Source organism: Danio rerio, chromosome 23 (assembly GCF_049306965.1).
Source record: "Danio rerio strain Tuebingen ecotype United States chromosome 23, GRCz12tu, whole genome shotgun sequence".
Taxonomy (NCBI): Eukaryota; Metazoa; Chordata; class Actinopteri; order Cypriniformes; family Danionidae; genus Danio; species Danio rerio.
Window position 1 is genome coordinate 11794539 of NC_133198.1, and position 25126 is coordinate 11819664.

Consider the following 25126-nt stretch of genomic DNA (forward strand, 5'->3'; position numbering starts at 1 on the left):
GGTCACCCTGGGGGACATATAAATCATCATCTAACATTTAGAAAATTTAAATTGAGCCTTGTTTTAGTCAAGCTTATTTAGACATCTTATAGATGTCTAAACAAGCTTGACTAAAACAAGGCTCAATTTATACTGTCAGTTAAAATCTAATGAAAAATAGATCAGTCATCAAATACGCAGGAACAAATGATGCCACATGTAAAGCCTGTCAAATCTGTGTATTTGATGACCCATTTAATTCTGGGCTATTCCTAAACACCTTTTAGATTTTCACTGATAACCCAAATTTAGCCTTGTTTTAGATAAAACAGTATGTTTATGTTGTAAGTATGTCCCTCAGAAGAAGAGGGAAAACTTTTGTCAGTTTTTTTTTTTACGACTCGTAAAACATCTCATGACAAATTGTAACTTTTGCACTATTAGATTTTGACTAATAACGATTTAATGGCTAATTAGTATGAATTTATTTGATGTTATTCATACATTTTAGTATGATTCGCTCATCCGCCAATGATGATTGGTTTTAGGGGTGGGGTTTGGTGTCATGACTAGTGTTGGGGAAAGTTACATTTGAAAGTAATGCATTACAATACAGCGTTACTCCCCCCAAAAAAGTAACTAGTTGCGTTACTTTGCTCCTTTTATGGTAAGGAACGAGTTACGTTAATTTTGAGTTACTTTTGCATTACTTTTTATTGCTTGGCTGAGGCTTGATCTCTTTCAGTTGTTTTTTTCTTTTTTCTTTTTTCTTAGATGAGCTCTGCAATTAGCAATGCACTGTATAACCTACACCTTCATTTACCTTTAAAAAACACATCAAAAAATTATATTTTAGGATAATGTTATTGGAGAATTTCCTAACCCTAGAGCTATACATACATTTTACAGAATAAATAAATTTACGGGAAAATACCGGCAGCTGTGGTTGGCAGATTTTTTTCGCAAAAGATACGAAAGTTTATTCAACTGTTAAAATTTTATAAACTAATACAACGTTCAGTTCACAAAAACGTAGCTTAGTCCATAAAAACGTAAAGTCATTCAGTGCACTAATGTGTTCAAGTGTGTTTCCATTTAGCAAACAGATTTTCAATGCATTAGTAACTACACAGTTACATTTAAACAAAAGAAGATGCAGCATAACATAAAGTACTCTTAGGGCTCTACTTTGACGGTCCATGCGCAAACGCTTTTAGGGCATGTCAGAATCCCCTTTCGCTATTTTAAGGATGCAAAAATCTGCTTTGCGCCGTGGCGCTCGGTTTAAAAGGGTTGAGTTTATTTTCTTAATGAGTTACAGGTGTGTTTTGAGAATAAAACAATCAGAGTCTCATCTCCCATTCCCTTTAAGAGCCAGTTGCGTTGCGTCATCAGTGCATTTGCTATTTACTTGACGACTTTGTAAGTGAATAAACTGAGCGCTTCACTAGCAAGAAAACAGTTGAACAAAGCATCTACAGCGTGAGAATGAGAGATAAATGATCAACTCTTACTTTTGCTCTCGTGGATAGGGAAACCTTGAACGCACAGACATCAATTAGCCTATAAATAATTTATGTTGTTTGTAAAGTGCAAAGATTTGTTTCAAAACTATTTCTAAATTCAGTTCTAATTTCAAGCAAACTAATAAATAAACAACAATAACGAAGTGTGGTCACCTGACACCTGGCAGGTGGACAAATCTAAGGTTTTTTTTAATAAAACAAATATAAATATGGATATAATACATAATACTGCTAATAATGATAACATTATACAAAGCAAATTGAATGATCTGCTGACCGGCTTTGTTCTGGTCTAAAGACCAGACAATTATAGTTTCTCAAAATAGCAATACGCCAAAACACACCTGCTTTTTTAGACCACAACGGTTATGGGCGCACATTTGATACCAAATACATTTGGTATTTAAATAACGTGATGCAACATGTCTACCCGACTCTTGCACCGTGCTGAAACTAGCAAATAACAATTGCGTCATGCCTTGCGTCACATTGCGTTGGCCACCGGGTGTATGATAGGGCCCTTAGTTTATCTTGAACTTGCACACAGAGGCTACTATCCTCCACAATGGTGACACAAAAAAACATTTGACAGTATTTGGCTGTTTTTCTTCTTGATTTTACAGTAAAATACCAGCAGCTGTGGTTGCCAGTAACCTGCTGATTTTAACATTTTACATTTGTAAATTCAATTTACAGAATATTTATGTTAAAAATACATTCCACAGTCTGTATTTTTCATTGAACACATTTAACCCCTTAAATCCCAGAGCAAATTCCTCACTAGTGTCCTCACTACAGAGGGCTGAACACTCAGACAGTGATGAAGTTAATGAGATAATTGAGTGTCTAATTAAAGGTGGATTGAGAATTATTGATAAACAACTGTTAACAGCAGACTCACTGAAGGAAAGAAAAACACAAACTACAGGCAAAACAAAAGATAAAATCAACTGAAAAAAACACTAAATAAAATAATACTAAATAATAAAATAATACTTAATAAAAATAAAACAAATTACACAATAAAAATGTAATTTCTCAATATCTCACAACTCGACAAACACCAGGGGCCTCATGTACGAAGACTTGCGTGGAAATCATACTAAAACATTGCGTACGCACAAAGCTGTAAATGTGCGTACGCAGAAAAAAATTCAGATGTATGAAACACTGCGTACGCCGAATCTCACGCATATTCTTTTGTACATCCGAATGAACGTGAAACTGAGCGCAACATGCACGAGCACAAAACCCCTTCCTGCCTTCTCCCCCGTATGAATATGCTAAGGACTTTACTTTGGCAAAACCCAACGAAAAAGCAATAACAAAAGCAAGCAAAAAGAGAAACTTTGAACAGAATGTAAATTGGAGGTGCTACTTGCGGAGGTAGACCGGAGAAAAGCGGTGTTATTTGCAAGTTTATTCTCCGGAATTAACAAAAAAAAAAAAATAGAGTGGCAGAGTTTAGCTGATGCGGTTAACACAGTTGGGTCTGAACATCGCACTGAGTGAATTAAAAAAGAAATGGTGTGATTTATCGGTGTAAAATTTTGCAGTATCCATAACAGTCTCAGTGGCGCAGCTCGTAAGATGCATGTTAACATGTTTTGACACTTTCGAGCATGAACTCGGTTCGAATCCAGCGTCTGATGAACTATTTCTTCTTTTTTCCCCCGCTACATATCAGATTTTGCCAACTATTTATCACAAGTAATAGAAGTGGGAATCATTAATAAGTTTGTGCATCATATTTTATTTGCACATTTATTGAATGGAAATGTTTCTGATTCACGCATGCAAATTTGTCTTCAGATAGTGTCTTTATAGCAATGTGCGTGCAGTAGATAGCTCAGATTACATTGGGAAAACAGGCGACCGCTGCAAATTGTGCTTTAATGTTTAGCTGGTCAACTGTATGGTATATACCTGCTAGATGAACCTGTCTCATAGAGCTGCCATTGCAAGGCTCAGACACTTTGTAGAGAGCAATTTAACACAACTGCCTCTAGGAGTCGCCAATGGAAATAAAACAGACACGCACAAAAAATGTGCGTACGCCAGCCATAAAGCTGCCGTGGAGCTGCGCACATTCCCACGTTCAGTTCATCGTTAGTAAATCCAAACGTGAGCGATTCTGAGCGTGAAACCTGGCGTACGCAAAGTTTTTGTGCGTACGCAGCGTTGATACATGAGGCCCCAGGAGCTTCATTTATTACTTTGGCTTTATTTCTGTCACATGAACAAAAGCTCCTAATGAAATTTGTTGTTCATTTGAAAGTCACTATGATGGTGGACCGAGTCTGCTTTAGCTCTTCAACTATTTGTTCTGACACTAGTTTTCATTTTGACTGTTATAATTATTTGTGCTAGTCACACAATTAATATAATATAAAAAAGCCAACAGAAAAAAAAAAAAACTTTAATAACTCTGATAAGATTAATATCAAAATCACTCACCTCCTTGTGCACTCATTGAATATCTTGTTAGTTATAAGTGAGTAATGATGTCATACGTAAAATAAAACACTTGACCCACAGCAGGTAATTACTGATTAACAGGTTTAAATACACCATTCACAATGAAAATGTTTGCTCTATGGCAGAACTTAAAAACACACAGACGTCAACAATTAGTCTTTGAATTTCAAAAATAGTGACAACCAAAAAATATAATAAAAATGAACCCAGAACAATACAAAACAATCTAATGAAATATTACCCCCTCCCCCAAGAACAACATGAAATAAAAAAAGAAGGAGAAAAGAAAAGAAATGGTAGGAACTTTAAGCTGCATAATATATTCACTGGGATTTTTGTACTATGCTGCCACCCAGCATGCATTGCAGCATGAATGAATTAAGCAGCTTTTTTTTTAGCAACCATGGTTGAGGTTCACATCCTGATTCTTGATGTCTGTGTGTCATAATGTGAAGCTGGCGATCTCATGGTTTTGTACATGAAACTAGTTAAATTTTAAATTCTTATTAATTCCTTGATAATTGTTTGTTGAATCTCCATGGGAAGCTGTGACATATCTCAAACATTATCAAATAAAACAACTTCCTGTGGCTTAACATATAAACAATAAAAATGATATCTGTTACAATTAAGAACACACAGTAGAGTTTCTCATTGCCTTTCTTGCTTTAACTGATGAGTTTCAGAAACATAGTTATAACAGCCAGAGAAACATTAAGAGAGAGGAGTAAAGGATCAAGAGTTTAACTAAAGCAGCCTCTCCATGATGGTGAGGTCAAATGAAACATTTTCAATAAAAATATAAACATCTGTTAATTATCAAATATTCTTGCAGATATGAGAGTGTAACGAAGATGGCCGATCAGACACATAATTATTTTGCTTTTATTCAACTAATGCACCACAGCACAACACACAGCACTAACTTCTACCCAGGAAAAGACTGAATGGTCAGTTGTAATCTGATTTCAAGATATTTATGACCCAAAGGATTGTGCCCACAGTACTGGACAGAAACGTGGTCAGAACTTCAATAAGCTCCTTGCTTAAGACTGATGTTTTAATGTAAACTTTCATTCTCTCTTTATGTGTAATCACGTGTTTTGCAATGTTTTCCTTGCTCATGTATTAATATCATGGGTTTAATACTTCTGCAATCAATGTTTAACTCTACCGAAGCTAAACAAGCTCATAAACAGTTCATTTTTGGAGTAGTTTTGAAGCTAATTTGATGTACTGAACGATTGTTTACATTTTATGTTAATGCGAGTGCAACATATTAACATTTTAAGAAACTTGAACATTTCTGCCTCAGTTTGCATCAAAATACCTTTTGCAAATCCCCATACAAAGAGCCATAAAAACATATCTCAGGGAAGTTAATTTCTGATTGGGCAACTTGGCCCGGGAGGGAGGATACAAACCATTCTTATAAAAGCTTGTGCTTAATTATAATAGATTATAATTCGCTATTTTATTATTAAGATTAACCTTGAGCTAATTCGCTACAAGAGACTTGAAGTCAAACTGTAATCAGTGAAGCTGCTAATGCTGTTATTTAATGGAGTTGTTTAATCCTCTGCTTTAATTCAGTTGGTTTGGTGTGAGGCTGTGTCTGAGGTTTTGTTTCTTGTTCTTTCCTTTAGTGATTGTGCTTGTTAACAGCAGATATTCATCATTTAGTCATTTGTGTTAATTTACTCTGTCTAGTGGACTAAACAATTTGACTAATTTAGGGACTAGTGAATGAGGGTGTGTGGTGAGATTTCAGACACTCTGATTAGTTTCTCGAAAACAAAGGTTAGATCTAGTACCATTATTTTCCATGTTTTGTACAGAAATGAGCTGTCAGTCATTTAACAGGTTTTCATTGTAGATCATTGAAATCACAGAATTTTTTACAGTGTACTGTAGTAGTATTTCATTGCCACTGTTGTTGGTAGAGTAAGAAAGTTTTATATGTGTAAAAGTCAGAATCTGTTGGCAAAATAGATGCAAATTAAAACATTTTTGTTTTTCAGTCAACAGAATTTCTCCATTAATATTCTTTCAACTATATTACACACTACTCTCGCTACCTAAGTTACGGTCCAAAACTATGTGGTTCCTACCAAATTCTCTTCCACATTGCAGTGAAGCCAAAGTTATATACAGAACTATCCTACTGACACCTTGCTGTTAATCGCCAATACAATGTATGGCTCCCACATATACGTATACGCCATACATACAGATTAATGTTGGTTTAAAACAATATGTTTGCTATGTTTGGGTTCAAAATAATGAACACATTCTCTCATAGTCTGCATGATTCATTGTAACTAATTTTTAATTCAGCAATTTCTATTTTAAAAGCTAATTAATTAAACTAAAAAGTCATTTGCATTACATTTTAAAAAAGGAACTCAAATATTATTGCCTAATTAAAAAAAAAAAAGTTATATGTAATTTTACTTGTTAGAAAATATTTTCACGTAACTTACTTGTGTTGTGTTACCACCAACACTGGTCATGACTCTAAACTGGTCATGATTTTAAATGTCTATATTTTTGTATGAGTGTAATCATATAAGTTTGTTTGAATTACCCATTAAACTGGATGGCATGGTGGCACAGTGGGTAGAGCTGTCGCCTCACAGCAAGAAGGTCGCTGGTTTGAGCCTCAAGTAGTAGGGTCAGTAGGTATTTCTGTGTGGAGTTTGCATGTTCACCCCGTGTTTGTGTGGGTTTCCTCTTGGTGCTCTGGTTTTCCCACAGTCCAAAGACATGTGCTATAGATGAATTGTGTTAGCTAAATTGTCTGCAGTGTATGGGTGTGAATGGGAGTGTATGGGTGTTTCCCAGTGATAGGTTTTAGTTGGAAGGGCATCCACTCTGGTGACCTCTGATTAATAAAGGGACTAAGCCGAAAATAAAATAAATGAGTGAATACCCACTAAACTCACAAATTGAAAAAAAAGTATGTTTCCTCATTCAATCGGGCTGTTCTTTATCTGTTAATGTTTAATGATCTGTTGTCCTTATCATTTTTAACCCCAGTGTGTATCTGCTATATGCTACTACCTTTTTTAAAATTCATTATTCCATCCAAAGTAGTCCACTAAACCAGTGAATGAAAACCTAAAAATGCTCCCACTGAGCCAAATAATGAGAAAGAACCAAATCTCCTATCACAGCTCTGCTGATGACACTCAGATCTACATAGCCCTACTGCCTAATGACTTCAGCCCCATTGAAACCCTCTGTCAATGCATTGATGAAATGAACAGTTGGATGTGCCCAAACTTTCTTCAGTTAAAAGAAAAACTTCATTGCATATGGGAACAGAGATGAGGTTCTCAAGGTCAATGCGTACCTTGGCTCTAGGAATCAAACAACAAAAAATAAGTTCAAGACTCTTGGTGTGATTCTGGAGTCAAATATGAGTTTCAGTAATCATGTCAAAGCAGTAACTAAATCGGCATACTATCATCTCAAAAACATTGCGAGAATTAGATCCTTTGTTTCCAGTGAGGACTTATTCTAAAAATGACGACTGTGGTTTTAAAAACTGCTATAAAGGACTGTCCATTCAAACAGTAGTATTAGTTATATAGGTAGAGTGATTTTGGAGCTTGATTAATTTAAAACCATAATAGCATGTAAATAATTGTACCAAAAACTAACACAGTATATCCAAATATATTTATTATTGTTGTATTATTGTAGTTCGTTACCTTACTCATTACTTTCTTGTTAATTAAACTGATGTGCTGTAGAGGCAATATCAGTACTGTAATGTTTTACTTCATTGTGCCTTTATATAATACTTTATTGCACCTGCATTCACATGCTGTCAGTTTGCATTACTCAGTCCCATGCAAACAATGATCCTGCTTTTGGAACAGAACAAAATGAGACTGAACAGCTGGTGATATTTTCACAGATACAAAGAGTTCCGCGGAAATGACATTTTCATTGGCCAAAACCTGGAAACCAATTTTAGCACTTCCAGTTGTATTGTCCTGACATCAGGGAGATTTTGGCTAAAAGCCTGAAATGACTTACAGCATATGTGACCATTGCTGGTACAGCTGATGCATAACACACACAAAATGGAAAAAAAAAAAAAAAGTTACTCTGCATTTCTTTCTGATATCTTTTAGAATAGAGAATAATAGATTTAACTCCTTGTATTGAAGGTTTTAAATGGTCTGGCACCTTCTTATTTATATCATAATCTGCTAGATGTTTAAGGTCATCAAGTCAGAAATTGGTAAAGGTTCCTAAGTCAAAGTTGCAGAGAAAGGAAGACCGGGCATTTGCTATTTTTGGTCCCAAATTAAAAAATAGTCGACTTTTTCCTATTAAGATAATCTCCACAGCATTCTTTTTCAAGGGGAAACTGAAACTTGACCTTTATGAAAAGGCCTTTAATGCCATTTGAGTCATTTGAGTTTGTTTTTTCCTTCATATTTTTCATGTGTTATGTAATGTATGTTGTTTTTTTCTATTAATCTTATTTAATCACTTTTATACAATTTGTGTATAGCACAATGGCCAGTGGCTGTTGTTGTGTTGTGAAAAAGTAAAGTAAAGTAAAGTGTTTTCTTGTCGTAATATGGTTGGTTGTGTTCTACAGAAATTCTAAGAGATGTACAGTATAGGCGGCATAAGAGAACAAAGATACCATAATACAAACCCCTTCTTAGGATCAAATATGGGGTTTTTAAAATATTTTGGTATTCACAGCATTGACTATTTAAAGGACACCCTTTTCCACTGCACCATGACTTTAAATTCTATTCTGTACATTATTTTTGTTAAGTGACAAGACTTTTGTCCAAGCAAAGTCAGACCTTACTATCCTAATTAAAAAAATAAAAAATCAAGGCATGTTTATCTTTTATTTTGGTAAAATAAGCATAATCTAGAGGCCTTTGCCTTTTATATAAGCCATTTCTGATACCAAATGATCAACTAGAACAGTTGTGCCTTATGCCATGGGATTAGGAACCTAAACTAAATAAATAGTTAAATTCTTGAAAGTGTAAAACCTGTACAAATAGCCTTTGCAACAAACAAAGTTATTCTTTTCAATCATGTCATATCATATTTAACAAACTGCGACACATCTGACATTCATTAATGCCTTGCTTTTGGGACTGTATCATACAGATAATCACTGCTATGGAAGCAACAGAATGACATACAGGGATCTGTGTGCCATAGAGAAATTCTTAACCGTCCTATAGATTTCTTTGATGTGCAGACTTCTTTGCACTAAATTTTAATAACAAAATAAACAAGCAACAAACTAAAAGTAAGCGGCTGGCACCTCCTTCACAGATCACTGCAACTGTGAGGTTCTTGAATGACAGGAGGCTGAAATCTTTACTGAGTAGATGCAGCACAGAACAGAACAAACAACTTTGGCCAGTACCTAAAGTAATCTACCAAAACCTACCCATTTCTGAGTGGGTCTCACTTAACATGCCGCTTTCAGTTTTTGCTCTCTTAAAGAGGCTTTACTTATTTCAACTTATATATAGTCAATACATTACAACCACATAAACAGAACACATACAGAAATGGCCCAGACTCTTCTTTTCACAATTCTAGAGTGCCTTTTGTGGAACTTAAGTATGGTGTCAGTGTTGAGCAGTAGCACAATATAAAATACACAAGCATCTGCATATTGTAGAGACATTAAACAAGTTGCTTTACACAAAGATGCAACCATCTTTCTGAAACGTTTTTCAGACCTTCTAATGAAAATTATATAATCATTGCAGCATTCTATTGGTTATATTTTTGCATATTGTCTGTTCAATATCACACATATACTGTTGTACTGGCAGAATCTGGTTTATACACTTTAGGTTTATCATCAAACAATATACAGAAAAGAGGAATTACTTGTGAAATCACTAAGCATGTGTAAATCTTGTGTTAGACCAGATGTGTGAAAGCCAGTTGCCTGAAGTCAAAAACCCAATTGATAATTGTTGTGGAGGCCAGATATTGAGCATAAGGCAGTTTTTGTGATGTTGGCAGAGGCAATGTTTATTTGAGTAAAAGGATCTAATTATATCTTGGGGTGTTATCTTGGGGTGTTATCAGATATGGAGGTTTTAACATGCTTAAATGCCCTGTTTCCACCAGGCATTGACGTGCACTTTCAATGGTCTGATCACAAGTGGTCAGCCGTATGGGTAATTTGTCACTGAAATACATTCCATGGCAGTGTTTACGGTGCCTCTACCATGAATAAGTCTTATTGCATTGTGGGCCATTTCATATGTGTAGAAAATAAGATTACTGTAGCTTGATTGGTAGGTCATTGAGTTATTGTAGCGCAACAGTCATGCTTTTGGTCCCAGTGTATATATGCAATGGTAAATTTTGTGTATCTTTTACAAAATCTTTAAATCATGTTCCAAAGTGTTTTTAGATGGCCACTATTTTTCCTGATTCCACTTCACAAAATGGTAGATATGTGAATATGTTTTGTGTCAGGCACGTGCACACATAGGGCTCAACCTGTGCAGTGCACATGCCCTTTTTAGTCTTGGATAGAAAGTGCCCTTACAAAATGATCAAAAGTGCCCCCGCGACACCCCCCCCCCCCCCCCCTCAGTAGGCGCATGACAGCACCGCTCCTGAGTGTGTGCGCTCAACCACCCACCCCACCCCCCCGCTTTACAGTACGCGCGCAACAACACCGCTGATCAGAACGCACGCACGACAACAACAACAATGACCCACAAAGACAACATCCAAAAACAACGGTATTTTGATGTATAATAACAATGTGAAATGACATTGATATTTGGTGGATTTTAGGTTGTGTTGAAAAGTGACAAAAATCCAACGTTGAGCCAACATCTTTATCCAAAGTTATATTGATGTCAAATACTGACATTTATTTGTCAGGTATGGCAACCAAAATCCAACGTCTGATAGATGTCATAGTGGTAACATCCAAACAACGTCAAGCTGTAACATCATTAGACTTTGAAATGGTTGTTTTTAGATTGTGTTGGAAAGTGGCGTTGGACACTGACATCTGACACTAAATAAACTGACACTGCCACTGACACTGTCACTGATTTTGGGTTCTGACATCATCCTGATTTTCATTTCCACTCAAAATGCAACGTCCCCACGTTGTTGGGGTACCACGTTAATCTGACGTCATTTTGACGTTCTGTGTCTGCTGGGTTAAAGGTGCGGTATGTAAGTTTGACACCCAGTGGTTGAACTAGGTATTACATTCCTGAATCAAAACAAACACAGATTGGCAGATTGACCAACAGGAGCGAGTCTGACGGTAAAGGCTGATATAGAGCATGTTCTAAATAAAAGCAACAGCACGGAATATTTTCCATTTTAAAAGGAGTTTTTGTTCAAATGAGCACCTCGAAATGATATAGTAGAAACGGCTTCTATTTCTTGCAGCTGAACAACAGGATAAACTGACATGCTGTTTACCTCAGGTACACCGCATGTGCTTTATTCAGTGTTAAATGAAACAATTTGAGTTTTTAAAGCCTTTTTACATGACATGTATTTCCATATACTGAAGGCAGCAGCAGATAGTTCACCTCAGATCTTGAAAATAAAATGAACCGTCATGTACATTTAATAATGTTAAAAAGGTTTACTATGTAACAATTTGTTTATAAACCTTACAATTTTGTAAGTGAGTGCATATTCTATGCTTCTGAATGACTTTAAATTTCTGTCTTGTTATGTCTGGTGTTGTCAGGACACGCAATTACAATGTAACCTGCTCACCTAATGTTTATGCTTGTAATATTTATATAATTTGCTAATCAATAACCACCTCATGTGAAAATGTAAATCTACGTGTCATTCCGGGGCTGCTACTGTCTACCGGAGGTCGTATTTCGGTCCCGGAAGTATACTTTGAGAGCCTTCCTGACTGACTGAAATAATAAAAATTTGAGGTTTACCACCAGGGCAACCCGGCGTGCTGAAATATAATTGGCTAAACTGGCATTGCACTGGTTAAATGAAGAAAACAAACACAGCTGACTTCAGCATTGTTTTTCAGATAAAGAAGAATGTTCATTTAGCATTTTTCTTAAATATCTGCAAACATGGTATTTTTATGCTTTACAAGTGTCAAAATACAGCACATTTAAATCACAATTATAGGTCATAATAAGCTACTTGCACAAACAAAATATTCAGCCAAATTTTTTGGAGTAGGAAAGTGTCTTCTTATTTTGACTAGCTTTTCATCACATTTCCTGGAGTGCACAGTACAATAAGTGTACAAATAATCAAACAAACCCATATTATGTAGTATTGCGTGGAAGCAGGAAAGCAAGTGAATGAAAAGAAAGTGGCAACCCTTTTGATTGTAATCTGTGATTGTTAGCAGTGGAGGTGTAACAATACACATACAGTATTCGTATTGATTTGGAAAATAAAGAGCATACAGTGTGTGAAATATAATGTTCTCAGTGCCAGAGGCTCAACAAGTCAACTCAAATGATGTAATCAGACAATGTATGGTGTACCCCTCCCACCCTCATAGAAAAACATACTATTCCACTCAGGTAATTGCATGGCTAGTAACATGTGATTACTAGAACATAGGAACATGCTTAGGGCATGTGTCCACCAAATCTATGTCTCTGTTTTCACATCAAGCAGATCTGTGCAGTCCAAAGAAAATGTGGACTCTGAGAAAAATATCCATATATAAAAAGTTGCGTTTGTTAACAACTACTATAATAATATTTATTTATTTATTTTTATTTATTATTATTATTTTTTTTGCAGTATATATTAGGAGCTTTGTTTTTGTTCTATATGCTGTGAAGAAGACATCCCTTAAGGTCAAGTAGCTCACTGTTCAATGTAAAAACTTTATGCATTTAATACATGTCAAATATATTTATAAAAAGGAAATTAATTAAGGCCTTGAGATGAAGAACCATGTAAGTCTATTTTCATTCAAATTTCTATTTAGATTGTGAACATTATTTTACAAATTTTTTATTTTACTTGAAGATAGACAACAAAAGCTTCTCAATTCCATGGAGATAACATTTTCAGTCTCAGAATTATAAAGTTATTAGAATTTATATTTTTCAAATTAAGACAAATGTTATAAGTTCATTTATTCATTTTCTATTCTCTTTATTAATCAGGGGTTGCCACAGTGGAATGAACTGCCAACGTTTCCAGCATATGTTTTACACAGTGGATGCCCCTCAAGTTGCAACCCATCACTGGGAAATATCCATACACACTCATTCACATCCTCTATGGACAATTTAGCCTTTTTAATTCACCTATACCACATGTTTTTGGACTTCATCTGAAATGCTGTGAGGCGAACGTGCTATACTGCGCCACCGTGCAGCCCGAACAATCGGTATATGAACTCCAACTCATCATATCACTTTAAACCACTAAAGATCTGAATCCTTTATTTCAGTTTTAATACAGTTACAGAAATTTATGTTTAATATTAAGCATTTCTTTCAAGTTAATTATTATTATTATTATTTTTTTTCTTCAAAAACAGAAAATACAGTATAAACAATGTACAATACACAGACATTCTTGCAGTACAGGCAATAACAATCAATTATTAACGATAAACAAAAAAAAATACAAATAAATAAATAAATAAATGAATGCATACCATACATACATACATACATACATACAATGCAGACATACATCATAGATAAATAAATAAATAAATAAATAAATAAATAAATATTGTCGTTTATTTAAAAAAGCTGGTGCAGCGCGTGTGTATATACTACTTCAAACTGTTCTCGTGATATGCCATCTTATGATAAAAATAGATTTAGAACAAATAGATTAAAAAATAGATTATAAACAAATAAACTCTGCTTGCCGTAGTTTACACAAGGCTGGCAGGAAATATACATAGATACAGCTTTATTAAAAAAGTTATGTGTTTTATTTTGATAGATTAACTTTTTTGTGGTGTTAAGCGCTTCTCAGTGAACACTTCCACTTACCTCTTTCTCAAATATAGTTTCCCAGCATCCCTTAAAGCTTTCCTTACACTGTTCTTGCATTTGTTCATGTCGAGTCTCCTTTTTTTTTGCCTTTTAATATCCAAAGTGGACAAAATAGCAAGCGCCATCTCCATTCTTCTTAGTGGACATAAAGGTTTTTTTTTTTTTTTTTTCTGTGTGATGTTATTTTATTGCTTAAAATGCAGACACTCGTTCGCGTGAAAATGTCCCCTAATGGTTTCTATTATACAAAGTTCACACATAAAACTAACGTGGCATGGTTATCTTACATTTTTTTACTTATACGGTTGTTCGTCGCATGTACTCAATTTCTTTTAGCTGTATTGAAGACATACCAAATCGTGACATCACTGTGTCGTATCAAACCGAGCTATGGATCTTGGGAACTGTTACACCTCTAGTAAGCAGTGCCTTGATTTGGTGTGCTTTCTCACAACACATCTTATAACAATCACATGTGTGTGGCCTGAATGCATGCAGCTACATGAGCTACTAATGCAATACAATTATAATTTCACTACTTCTAGAAGTTGTATAACACACTTAATATGTTGGTCAAGCATTTTTCCAGACATTTATTTTGTATTTGCCAGGTATTGATCAACAACAAAGCTTTTTGCAAATATAAAACTCTTAGTGCAGGTATATTCCTCTGATGTCAGCTGTGATTTCTGTCTGAGCTTGTAAATGTTCCTGAATATGGCTGCTTTAGTCTAGCTAACTCTATCTAACTCTTCTCATCTTGTCTTTTGATTTCAGGGTGCAGAGGTTCAAGTCTGGACAAAGACGGCATTCTATTTACCCTCAATTGAATGCGAGCTCTCGCTGACCTCCAATATTTAAAATGGGGTTGTCATGGAAACTGCTGGTGCTGCAATTATTCATGGGATGCCTTTCAGGTAGGCATCCTAATAACCTGCTCTGTAGACTTTCTTGCCTGTTTCTATGGCACACATTTGTCCTTGTCATTTACTATTAAGGGCAGACCTCTCACTCAGGGATGTCTCTTATCTTCTGGAACCAATTAAGGGTTTCACTTTGTTTGTGAATGCTAAAGCCTCAGCAGACTTCCAGGTGGCCACACGAGCAAAGACACAATGCTTTTGAAGGGCAGGCCTTGGGGAGATGCTTTATATCTAATAACAAACTTTGATCAGCATAAATATGATGTGGTCAAGGACACATGGTGCTGAATCGAAATTTCGCTTGCTTTCTTTGTAACTGCGAGTTGTAGTTAGACAAGCGATGCCATTATGGACATGAAGGAAAAGCAGTTTTCTAGAGTACAGGTGATGATGGCTTTAAGAATCAGTTTATGCAATGTATTGCATAACGCTTCCACATTTATTAAAGAGGTATTTCAAAACCTAACTCATTCAGTATCTATTTGTGTCACTTTATTTTAATGGTTCCTATTGCATATTTTGTTGATCCTAAGTTACACTGCAACTACATACGAACACATTCTTATTAGAAAATACTAATAATAGACTGGGCCCCACTTTATATTAAGTAGCCTTAACTGCTATGTACTTACATCACAATATAAATGCAATGTATAGTTAATTTTGCACAAACTGAAGAGCGGGGAGCGGGTATGAAGATGGTGGCGCGTTGGGTTCTGTGTGCATGGGGACTGAACCAAAAAGATAGCCGGACTGTACCAAAAAGCTGAGGAGCAGGGGGTGGGGGTGGAATTCTGGGAGTTTTCTGGGAGACAGAACAAAATGGGAGATGGGCGGGAGATCGGTCTGAAATACGGGAGACTCCCGAAAAAACGGGAGTGTTGGCAGGTATGCTTTACAGTCTAATTCATGGGCCAAGAGGAAGGAGTGGGGGTACAAAAATAGAATTGGGATTGAGCCTTAATATCTGCTGACACTGCTGCAGCAGACATTCTCTTAACTGTAAGCAACTTTGCAAATACTAGTCAACTTACACTAGTTCTAACCCTAACCTTATAGTCTACTAATACTCTAATAAAAAAATGTTGCCATAGTTTCAATGTCACTTAAATTCAAAAAATTGTGGTAAACGGACCATCAAAATAAAGCAATACAGAGTTTCTTTATACTGTTGAACATAACAGTTATTTAAAAAAAATGCTGGCTGATGGTACCTATTAAATTCAATTATATTATTTTTCTACTTTGGAAATCAATGGATACCATCAGTCAGAATTCTTAAAAATATGTTAATTTGTCTTTAACACAAGAAAGAAACCCATGAAGGTTTAAAACCATCTTAGGAGAAAGAGAGAGAGAGAGAGAGAGAGAGAGAGAGAGAGAGAGAGAGAGAGAGAGAGAGAGAGAAAGAAAGAAATCCTTAAAATTTTGGGGTGAACTATCCCTTTAAATGAACTGTCTTTATAAAACTGTATAGTCACACATTCAGTATGCAATGCAATTAACAACCACCCCACCCCCACATCCACCCCCAGCCCCCTCGGTTGCTACACCCCTGCAATATATTACACATACAGTACATATTCATATATTGTAGCCTAATGTAAATAAATTGCATAAACACACATTTATTAAGGATTAATGTGGAGTATAAATATAAGACTAGTCAGGCAGACAACTGTCAAAACAGGAGTAAACAGTTACATACAGATTATTCAGAATCATGATTAATAAACAGGTGAGCGGTCGGCATAGGTGGCAGGCACAATAAACAATGAAACAAAGCAAGGGAAAATGTGTCATAATGTCAGTTTGTTTGTGTGCTGTATACAGTTGAATGATTACCCCCCTTTTAATTTTTTTCTTTTTTAAATATTTGCCAAATGATGTTTAACGGAGCAAGAGGATTTTCACATCTGATTATATATATATATATATATATATATATATATATATATATATATATATATATATATATATATATATATATATATATATATATATATTTTTTTTTTTTTTTTTTTTTTTTTTTTTCTCTCTGGAGAAAGTCTTATTTGATTTATTTCGGTTAGAACAAAAACTATTTCTAATTTTTTAAAAACCATTTTAGAGTAAAAAAAATAGTAGCCCCTTTATGCTATATTTTTTCGATAGTCCAAAGAACAAATCATCATTGTACAATAACTTGCCTAATTACCTTAATCTGCCAAGTGGACTTAATCACTTAAGCCTTTAAATGTCTCTTTAAGCTGTATAGAAGTTTCTTTAAAAAAATATCTAGTAAAATATTATGTTCTTTCATTGTGGCAAATATTAAATAAATCAGTTATTAGAAATGAGTTATTAAAACTATTATGTTTAGAAATGTGTTGAAAAAATCTTCTCTCTGTTAAACAGAAATTGTGGAAAAAATAAACAGGGGGGCTGAAAATTCAAGGGCACTAATAATTCTGACTTCAACTGTTTATGGTCCAAGTAATCTTTGAGCAGCTCTGAGCTGTGTGTGTGTAATCAAAGAAGAACCAGAACAGGTGTGAGTGTGTGGTGCATGACAAATTTGTAGTCATCCAGCTATCTGTATGGACTAGATCGCTGGTGATCATAGCAGCTTTATTAAAACACTTATATTAAGCTGAACACATTTTCATAAGTTTTTTTTTTTTTTTTTCTCAGTTTATTGTTTGCTTACTTATCGGGCATAAAATATATGTGTAATTGTGTATAAGAAAACACATTGGTATTTTGAAATTTATTTATTTATTTTTGGAAGTCATAACCATATAATATGTAAATTACAGGTGATGCAATGTTACAAATATAAAATATCAATAATATCTAATTATTGAATAAAAAATGCACAAAACATACTATAACACTGTTGAGTGCATAAAACAGTTTATAAAAAGAAAAACTGTATAAATAAAAATAGATTTTCTTTGTGTGAAGAAGGGTGCCATTATAATCTTCTTGGCAACACTTTCTTCCTATCTGGAATTATAATATTTGGCCATTAGATTTTATGCTCATCCGTCTTGTGAAAAATATACTTTTGACATGTTTCCATTGTCAATGAACTGTGGCCAATTACATAGGCCTCCCACACCATAGCATTATACCTTCTTGATTTAAAGACCACCTTGCTTTATGTCAAAGTGGGAGAAAAGATGTGATAATATATAATTTAACCAGGCCTTTGAGAGACATGAAAAGGTTAATGTGCAAATGAATCCAGCAGCCATTATTTTATTGGAGTGCACAATTTATGTTCTCATTTAGCCGAGTGGAAGCACAAAAGCCCCTTTATTGATCTCTTTTTGATGAAGCAGTTACATTGTCTTTCAGTCACTAGTAGGGTCAGGCTTAATCCTCTCGCTTTTGAGGCTTTGATTTTAAAAGGCCTGTTTGCTTTTTTACATGATGTTCAGGAACTCTTTTGAAAGTGCTCTTTTTATGCTAGTAAGACTGTTTTGTTGTAGAATTATTAAGGAGTAAAATATAAAGATATTAAATGCATTGGCTTGTCATGACCATGGGCTTTAACTAATGGTTAACACTACACTGTGAAAAGTAACTTTTTTGTTACCTTAAGAAGGTTTTTACCTGATTAAAATTATGAATTTATGCTGATTAAGTGATATATGTGTAATATGTTTTACATTGCAGTTTTTTCAAAGTCTAGACCCAAACATACTTAGATACAAATATACAGATATGGGGTGAAAAAAATACATACTTTTAACCAAATTAAGGCCAAAACAAACTGTCCAGGGACGCATTTCTCAAACAACAATGTAACTTGCGACTGAATACCACACTATGATTTATTGCTTGAGAAATTAACAATGTAGTGACCCCAGGCACAGGATGTCAACATGATGTCAGATTGCATTTTGTTTGGAAGTTTAAATTAGGTTGACGTCATGACCCAACCTTAAGCCAACCTCCATGTCCAACGATTCCTACCAAAAAATTAAGCAAATATCAACGTCTAATTATGTTACAGCTTGACGTCATGTGGACAATACCACTATGACTTCTATCAGTCATTGTATTTTAGTTGGCAAAACTGTCGAATAAATGTCAGTATTTGACGTCAATATAACGTTTTAAGATGTTGGCTCAGCGTTAGATTTTGGTCACTTTCCAACACAACCAAAAATCAACCAAATATCAACATAATTTGACATCATTATGGGATGCAAAATAACGTTGTCCCTAGCTGGCTAGAAAATAAATTTTAATAACTTGACGTCACGATCTAAATTTAACTAAATATTATCTCATGACATTGTGTGCCTGTTGGGGTGTTTTCCAAAACCGTCATTTGAACCACTTTAGTTATAATGTAAAATGTCTGTAAATACACTTTAAATGGGGCTTCTAAACTTCATTAGAGAAAATTTGCATTCAGTTATATATATTTTTAGTTTGTTTGTTTGTACAAATTGTATTGTTTTACACACATGTAAACACATTTTTTTTTGTTTGGTAAAACATGCATTTGTTTTTGCATTTGGCACATCTGGGGCCTTTATTTCTTTTACAAACGTTATGGAGTTTACTCCATATTCTATTCTAAAACACAAAACCACTTTCAATAGCTAGCACGTAAGCTAACCTCATATAGCCTATAAATCAGACTTATGGTCAAATAATAATGTAAAAGCTACTTTAAAAAGTATTTGTTGCCGTAATTACATTTAGGTTCAGAAATCCTTGTAAATCATATGTCATATGTCCCAAACAACAATTTAACTTGTGACTGAACTACCACACTATGATGTATTGTTTGAGAAATTAACAATGTAGTGACTGCAGGCACAGAATATCAACATGATGTCAGATTGACGTTGTACCCCAATGTTGTGCGCCATTGCATTTTGTTTGGAAATGAAAATTAAGTTGACGTCAGAACCCAACCTAAAGCATGTAGCAACCTTAGCACGTAGGCTAATCTCATACTGCCTATAAATCTGACAAATAATGGTGTATGGTCAAATAATGGTGTATATACTTTTATGTATTTGTATGCATTTGTATTGTATATGTATTTATGTATTTTTGCCATAATTACATTTAGGTTCAGAAATCCTTGTAAATCATATGTCTTTTGTTTTGTTATGTTATATAGTACACTATATAAAGGAGCACAGTTTTCATTCTGATGTTTGTTAAAATTAAACTGTTAAAAATAACTTAAATAAATTGCATGTGAAAGAGATGATTTTAAGCTTCTTTAATTAATCCTTCAAAGTAGATGATGGGATGTTTTGGATTAGGGCATAGGGGGATAACTCAGAATAGAACACAGCCAGGAACTTTGCTTTTAACTACAGCTTAAGAGGTGTTAGCAAGGAAGTTTCCAAATGTTTGTTGGAACAATGGATTCGAGAATTTCCTAATTGCTAAACTATAATTATGATGACAGAACTTGCAACCTTATTGGCTGCCAATGATTTTTAGAAATGCGGCCCAGATTAGTTAACTCTAGTAAACACATTGAATCTATAATTGGCTTTTAGAAAAGCCATTCAACATTTAATATCCATCAAGGGTGTCAAATTTAGTTCCTGGAGGCTAGAAGTGTCTTAAAAAATATAGAGTAAAATATTATTTACTGCCATCATGGCAAAGATAAAATAAATTTGTTATTATAAATAAGTTATTAAAACTTGCTGAAAAAATATTATTTTTGTTAAACAGAAATTGGGGAAAAATAAACAGGGGTCTAATAATTCAATGGGGCTAGTAATTCTGACCTGAACGGTATATTTATTGGTAGTGTACCAGCCTTGCCTGTTCAACACTGCCATCTATTATCAGATACTACTTAATCATACTGCATGCACATGCTAGTGCTTATAAAATTATAGCCATTAATTGTGCTGAGCTGTATTAGTCAAGATATGAATTGTTTACAGAAATAATCACAAAAGATTCTAGTGTCATATAAATAGGTTCCAGCGCTAAGTAACTTCTACTATTTATTAAAAGTTTGTATGAATGTATGTGTAGCTTTATTGTCTATACACAAGAGCTGTGGCACAAATATAAAGATTTATGAATTGCAACTCATAAACCCATATCTAGATAAAACATAGGCTATATTTACATATTTTGACTTTTGTTTCAGAACCATACTGACCTACTGTACAGCCTATGTGAAAACTAATACTAAATGTATTTATACTAAAATGTTTTTTGTCTATTAAGTCTTCCATTATTGGTATTTTTAACCAAGAGTTAATTGTCCACAGTATAAAAGCAACACAATAATCAATACTGCTGTAACAGATCTTACAGCAATGTTATATTCATTCACTCCAACCAATATAAATTACATTACAAGCAAACTCATTAGAAATGATTATTGAAAAACATTTGTGATTTAATTGCCAGCACAGTGCCTCTAGATGTAAAAAAAGACACGCTAATGGCACTAACTGCATTAATCTGCTTCATCTCTTTGAAACTGGCTGGAAAAACTTGTAAACAATTAGAGCATTAAAAAGTTTGCTTTAATTTCTGTCTTTTGAGCATATGGCGTCAGGTAATTGTAACTGCAGATGAACACAATGAACACAAGGATGTAATTGTGCTTGATTAAATGTGCTATGATTGAAGAGTAGAAACGCAGAACACACAATCACAGAAAAGCACAGGCACATCTAGGGTCCTGATTTATTTAGTTTAAATGCAAAATGTGCTTCTGCTTCTTTCTCACCATGTTAAAACAAAACTGAATTAGGTGCTTTATAAATTGTATAACATTTTGTGAATAATTTTCTCTCAAATTAATTTTTATCGGAGAGCAGAGAAAAGACAAAAAAAATCCCAAGACTCAATCTTGACAAAACCCTGTGAATAAATGTGTGAAAGTCATAAATTATATTATATAGATGACATTTTACACCATGTGTCATACTGTACAATATCAGTGTATTAATTATGTATTAATTATGTCTAACTATATATATATATATATATATATATATATATATATATATATATATCCGCACCCGAATCGCACCCAATCATCTGAAAGTAAAAATAATAAATTCTAGCTTTTACAAATAAAGGAAAAAGATTTTTTTAAAAATGGTGCCACCAGTCTAAATGGCAGCTACTGTTTTTTATGTTTACTTGGCCTTTTTCTTTGCACTGTGCAAAAACAGAAGAGCATCTATTGTGTCTGGATTTGGGCAATTCCACCTCGCCTCCAAAACGCAGCCAGCTGCACTAAATGAATGTTCGCTTGCACCGCTTGTTGCAGAAATGCACAAGATTCTCCTTGCAAACAGTTTCTCGCTCAGACCGATAGCAGATTTTCCTCTGATCTTCTAATTAAAAGTTTGAACGATACTCCTGCTCTTGATCCATAATTTTGGGCATCTCATCTTCTCATTCTGTGAAATCCACTCTCTTCTTTTTTTACTGGACAACTGCCAGTGTTACTCCCCGGCATTACACAAATATAACCGTCATCCCCCCATCACTAGTGTGTATATAACCGTTTGTTTTTTTATTTATTTATGCTTTTCAATTACATTGTGGGAACTTGATCATTCTTTTTGTTGTTGTTTGAAAAAAAATTATTTTTGTTGAAATTTTGTATAGTTTGAAGTGATATATTTCCAGTGTTGGTAACAAACCTGGTAACAAACTGACAATAATATTTTAACTATATTCTATTTGATTCAAGTCTCTTTATATATTATTTATTATTACTACTACTAAAATGTTAATAAAAGCCACTTTGTATTCAACATCAAACTTAGTAAGAGCAGGAATAAAGTGCAATTCATAACCATAGGTAAGTTGAATAAAAAAAAAAAAAAAACGCAATCATTCAATACATTAATTCATTTATATTTTCCACAAATTTGCCAACATTAAATGCACTTTGATTTAACAAGACCTAACAATGAATTTTTGTGTTTTTATTAACTTATAACAAATATGAATATATAATGTAATGTGTTCATTTAAAAAAATCTTAGATATTTAGCCTTTTTTTCTACATTGTGTCCCAAAATAATTTCTTCATGCTTTAAAATGGCTTGCTATACACTGCACTCTTGCCTTATTTCATATTCGCGAAACCATGAATATGGAAATTAGTTTTTGCTTCCAGTCAATCACACTTGAACTTGCACCACTTTCACATGCTCACCTGAATGTGTAAATGCTACACAGTGACAAGTGGCAAAATTGGATTAATTCAGCTGAAAATGTAAAAAAAAATAAAAATGGTCCCACTTTATATTAAGTGTCCCTAACTACTAGTTACTTACATCAAAAAAATAAATACAATGTACTTACTGTGTTTATAATGTATTTGAAAACACTTGTGGTGCTTGTGAGTTGGAATAGAGGTTGGGTTATGGACAGGTTTGGTGGTATGGGTAGGTTTAAGGGTAGGTTATTGTGTAAGGGATGGTCAACAGTGTATTTACAAATGTAATTACAGAAGGTAATTACAGATGTAGTTACATACATGTATTTAATCAAGCTGAAGTACACAGTAAATACATGTATTTACACAATAAGTACATTGTAACAAACTATTAGCTCCTATGTAAGTACATATTAGTTAAGGCCAATTAATATAAAGTGGGACCAAAAAAATTACTCAAAATTCATTAGTCCATTTTTTATCAGATGATTCAATACCTACCCTTATATCAGAAGAAAAAATGGTTAGTGTGCTATTATTTCAGAAAAAAAGCTCCACGGTACTGTAAAAGGTTTAGCGTTTAGTTAACCCACACATTTAATTGACTCACTATTTACTGACCCTCTTGTAATTCACAGAGGAAGATTTGTTGAACAAAGATGAAATCCTGCAGGCATTGACTTCCATAGTAAGAAAACGAATAATATGGACATCAATGGTTATGGGTTTTCAACATTCTTCAAATAAACACAAACAGGATTAAACTGTGAGTGAATGGTAAATAAATGATAACAGAATTTTTTTTTTTTTGGGGGGGGGGGTGATCCATTTAACAAACAATTTGCCTTTGAAGTCTTTATCACTATGTCTTTAAGCATAATTTAAGCTAAAAAAAAAAATTCAACACACTGACATACATTAAGGTCTAACACTCAGAATTGTTTAATTTTGGGGTGTATTTGGATTATATGACCAAAAGAAGCATACAATTGTTGTTATTATTGCATCATTTTCTTTACGCTTTTTACAGTTAACAGCAGAGTTAGCTTAAATGCACAGCACATTTAATTCCTCAAGTTTACGCTTCTCTACATTCAGAGCCTCAGGGCCTGTTCAGTGTGCATTTGTTGTGTGCAGGTGTGTTTTTAACCTACCAAAATTGGCTTTTTCATCTGATGAATAAAACCCTTGAATCAGAATCAAATGGATTGGAGGGCACACACAAACGTCTAAACCCCCGTCCCTCCCTCCCTCCCTCGTCCTGCACACGCTGTCTGTGCCTGGATATTCATGCTGAGGTAAGCTGGCCGAATTCATCGGCTTGTCAGATGGTATTGAATTTGAGATTAGTTTTTATTTGGGCCTCCAAATTGCTCCTTGGCTTTCCCCTCCAGCCCCGGTGCTGCTCCGGGGCTCTGAACTGCCATATAAATTCTCCCCTCAGGTAGAGAGATAGAGAAAGAGAGAGAGACCTGCTTTCTGAAACTTCCTCCATAATGACCTCCCGTTCCACCGAGCCAGGCTTTGTGTTGTAAAGCTCTTGTTAGTATTCTGTGCCGAACAGGGATAGATAATTTCTCGGCGACAGTGTGTCTCTTTGGACAGCTGCGGTCTGTTGACAGAAATCGCAGCACTGGTAAAGCCCTCCACCGAAAACTTAACGTCAAACCCGTAGGCGACGACACGGTTTCAGATTACTCCCCATCAATATTTTAATAGCATCTTGTAATATTTTTCAGCCTCACCGAAAGCTTGTAATTACATGGTGTTTCTGCAACAGACAGTTCCGTCCTTTTGTCCTCTGGCAAACATAACCTTAATTGCAGCATTATTTCCTGGTATGATAGAAATCCGCGTTTCTAAGGTTTGCATCAGCCTTGAGCTCAACCTCAAGTCTCTCTTGCTCTTGTCTTTATTTACATATGCCACATCTCTTTTGGTTCCAGATTTTGGTGTGGATATCTCTTTTAGCTGAAAATTGGTTTGGAACAGCTTGATCAGATCCAGACAGATGCTTTAGTGGAG

At 34.5% G+C, this 25126-nt stretch overlaps 1 protein-coding gene across 4 annotated transcripts in view; it reads left to right on the plus strand.

The window, feature by feature from the left end:
- Positions 1-25126, plus strand: part of cntn3a.1 (contactin 3a, tandem duplicate 1) — a 193245-nt gene that overhangs the window by 9114 nt on the left and 159005 nt on the right. For all 4 annotated transcript variants that reach the window (XR_012399020.1, XR_012399021.1, XM_692822.10 and 1 more), the window contains exon 2: positions 14780-14919. Coding sequence is in view for 2 of the 4 variants with exons in the window: in XM_692822.10 (XP_697914.4) it covers positions 14865-14919 (55 nt within the window). In the remaining 2 variants the exon portion in view is untranslated. The remainder of the gene's footprint in view (positions 1-14779; positions 14920-25126) is intronic.